Source organism: Condylura cristata, unplaced genomic scaffold (genome assembly GCF_000260355.1).
Source record: "Condylura cristata isolate star-nosed mole 26May11 unplaced genomic scaffold, ConCri1.0 scaffold00022, whole genome shotgun sequence".
NCBI classification, from domain to species: Eukaryota; Metazoa; Chordata; class Mammalia; order Eulipotyphla; family Talpidae; genus Condylura; species Condylura cristata.
In genome coordinates, this window is record NW_004567123.1 from 35,581,057 (window position 1) to 35,583,218 (window position 2,162).

General features: G+C 60.0%; 1 protein-coding gene across 2 annotated transcripts in view; it reads left to right on the forward strand.

Moving 5' to 3' along the window:
* The window catches only part of PCK1 (phosphoenolpyruvate carboxykinase 1 (soluble)), a 4,364-nt gene extending 3,664 nt beyond the window's left edge, over positions 1–700 (forward strand). Inside the window, exon 8 of one of the 2 annotated variants that reach the window (XM_004686911.2) lies at positions 48–700. In XM_004686911.2, coding sequence (XP_004686968.1) covers positions 48–502 — 455 coding nt within the window. In that variant the 3' untranslated portion in view covers positions 503–700. Of the gene's footprint in view, positions 1–3 lie in introns of both variants that reach the window. The other variant, XM_012728197.1, reaches the window with a different exon arrangement.
* Positions 701–2,162: the final 1,462 nt, after the last annotated feature.

Sequence of the window (2,162 nt, forward strand, 5' to 3'; positions counted from 1 at the left end):
GAGCTGCCCAGGAGGCAGGTGGGCCCACCGCACCCCTGTGCCCACAGGCAAAACCATCATGCACGACCCCTTCGCCATGCGGCCCTTCTTCGGCTACAACTTCGGCAAGTACCTGGCGCACTGGCTGAGCATGGCGCGGCGCCCCGGGGTCAAGCTGCCCAGGATCTTCCACGTCAACTGGTTCCGCAAAGACAGGAGCGGCAAGTTCCTCTGGCCGGGCTTCGGGGAGAACTCCCGGGTGCTGGCGTGGATGTTCGACCGGATCGACGGGGCGGCCGGCGCCAGGCTCACGCCCGTGGGCTACGTCCCGGAGGAGGGCGCCCTGAACCTCGTGGGCCTGGGCGGCATCGACGTCGGGGCGCTCTTCCACATCTCCAAGGAGTTCTGGGAGGAGGAGGTGGCGGACATCCAGAAGTACCTGGAGGAGCAGGTGAACGCCGACCTGCCCGGGGAGATCCGGCAGGAGCTGCTGGCCCTGAAGCAGAGGGTCGGCCAGATGTGAGCGGCCGGAGCCCGCCTGAGCGTCACCCCGCCCGTCGCGCCCGGCCGGCCCGACGGTGGCCGGAGCCTGAGCGCAACGGCCGCGGGAGAGGCAGGCCCCGGGGTCACGTTTTGATTTTTCCGCTGAGACCACAGAGTACAGGCTAGTGACAGCTCTGGGAAGGGAATCGTAGCGCACCTGCAAATTTCACAATCCAACGCACACTTGTTCGGCTCTGAGGACTCTGGCATGGTGTCTTCTTTGTTTTGTTTTGTTTTTTTTTTTCACTTAGCTGTGTGAATTAGCTGGAATGCACAGAAAAAAATACTTGAGCTGTATATATGTGTGTGTGTGTGTGTGTGTGTGTGTGTGTGTGTGGACTGTTATCTAAAATATATTTAACACCTTCGGGAAAAATCTTGGGCAAGATTGCTACCAGTTGTCACTAGAAGGAAATGTTGCTTTATTGGTAGTATGTGTGTTTAAATTATTTTTATACACTGTCGTTCTTTATCTTTACCTAATTTCAATTTTGCCCTTAACACCTCTTGGAAAAATCACAAAATAAACTTTTATAGAAAAGAGGGGTTTGTTTTCGCTCGTCTCTTCCCAACTACCAGCAAGTAGGGGTGCTCTTCGGAATCCCCTCCAAAGCACTTGGGGGGGCCGGCTCGCCCTGAACAGGGGTGAGGTGATGGGGGAGCAGAAAGGAGCCAGACGGCAGTGGGGCCGGGGGCCGCGGCGGGGACTGCGGCGGGGACACAGCCCGAGTTTGGGGTGCCTCAGCACGTCAAGGCCACCGGCAGTGTGCCGGGACAACCTTTAACTGTAGTGTGTGTGTCCCTTGTGTGAAAATGCGGTTTTTTGACAAAACTTTGGGTCTGGGGGAGCTGGTCTCCCGCAAGAAGTACATCGTGGCCAGTTTCAAGGACTCTGGTCAACGAACTCTTCTCTTTCTGCAACCTGCTTACGCGTCATTCGTGGTCAGCGTCTCCCGCACACAGGAGAGCAGGCCCCACCCGCCCCCATTTTCATTCCTTTACGTTGTCGGCAGAAGGACGTTTTTGTCTGCAGTTTTCATTTTCTCACCCTCATGCCCGCAGCCCCTGAAGCCTCTCTTGGTTTTCCAGTGTCCGCTGGTTCTGGTGAGGATTCTGCCTTGTCCAGCCGTCTCTCTGGATGTCCGCTACGTGTCCTCGTTGCTCCAACCGGCTCTGGCGCCTCACACCCCCCGTCCTTCCCCGGCTGTCCAGCAGCGGGGGCCGAGCTCCGAGGTGTGGACAGACCCTCTGCCCCCCGCCGAGGCGTGGGGGGAAGGCGAGCGGGTGACGGCCCGTGTTCTTCTGAATATGCCAGTCCGGCCTCTCTGGGGCAACGCTTCGCTCAGCCTCATTCACGGGAGGAGACTCGAGAGCACGTGTCCTTGAAGGACCAGCCACTGGCTGTCAGGGCGCGGGGGAGCCCCGTGCACGCCGGGCATCCTGCGATGGGGCTCTCTGTGGCCTCCGGCGTGGTCTCCCCCCAGCCCGGCCTGTCCACCTGCGGGCAGCAGTGACCACGCGGGGTCTCGGCTCTGGAGAAGCGGAGAACAGGAGCGCAGCTGGGCTCGCTGTCCTGGACACTCCAGGAAGCGCAGGGCACGGCACGTCCCTCTGCGGACCAGCCCGGCTCCTCGGCTCAG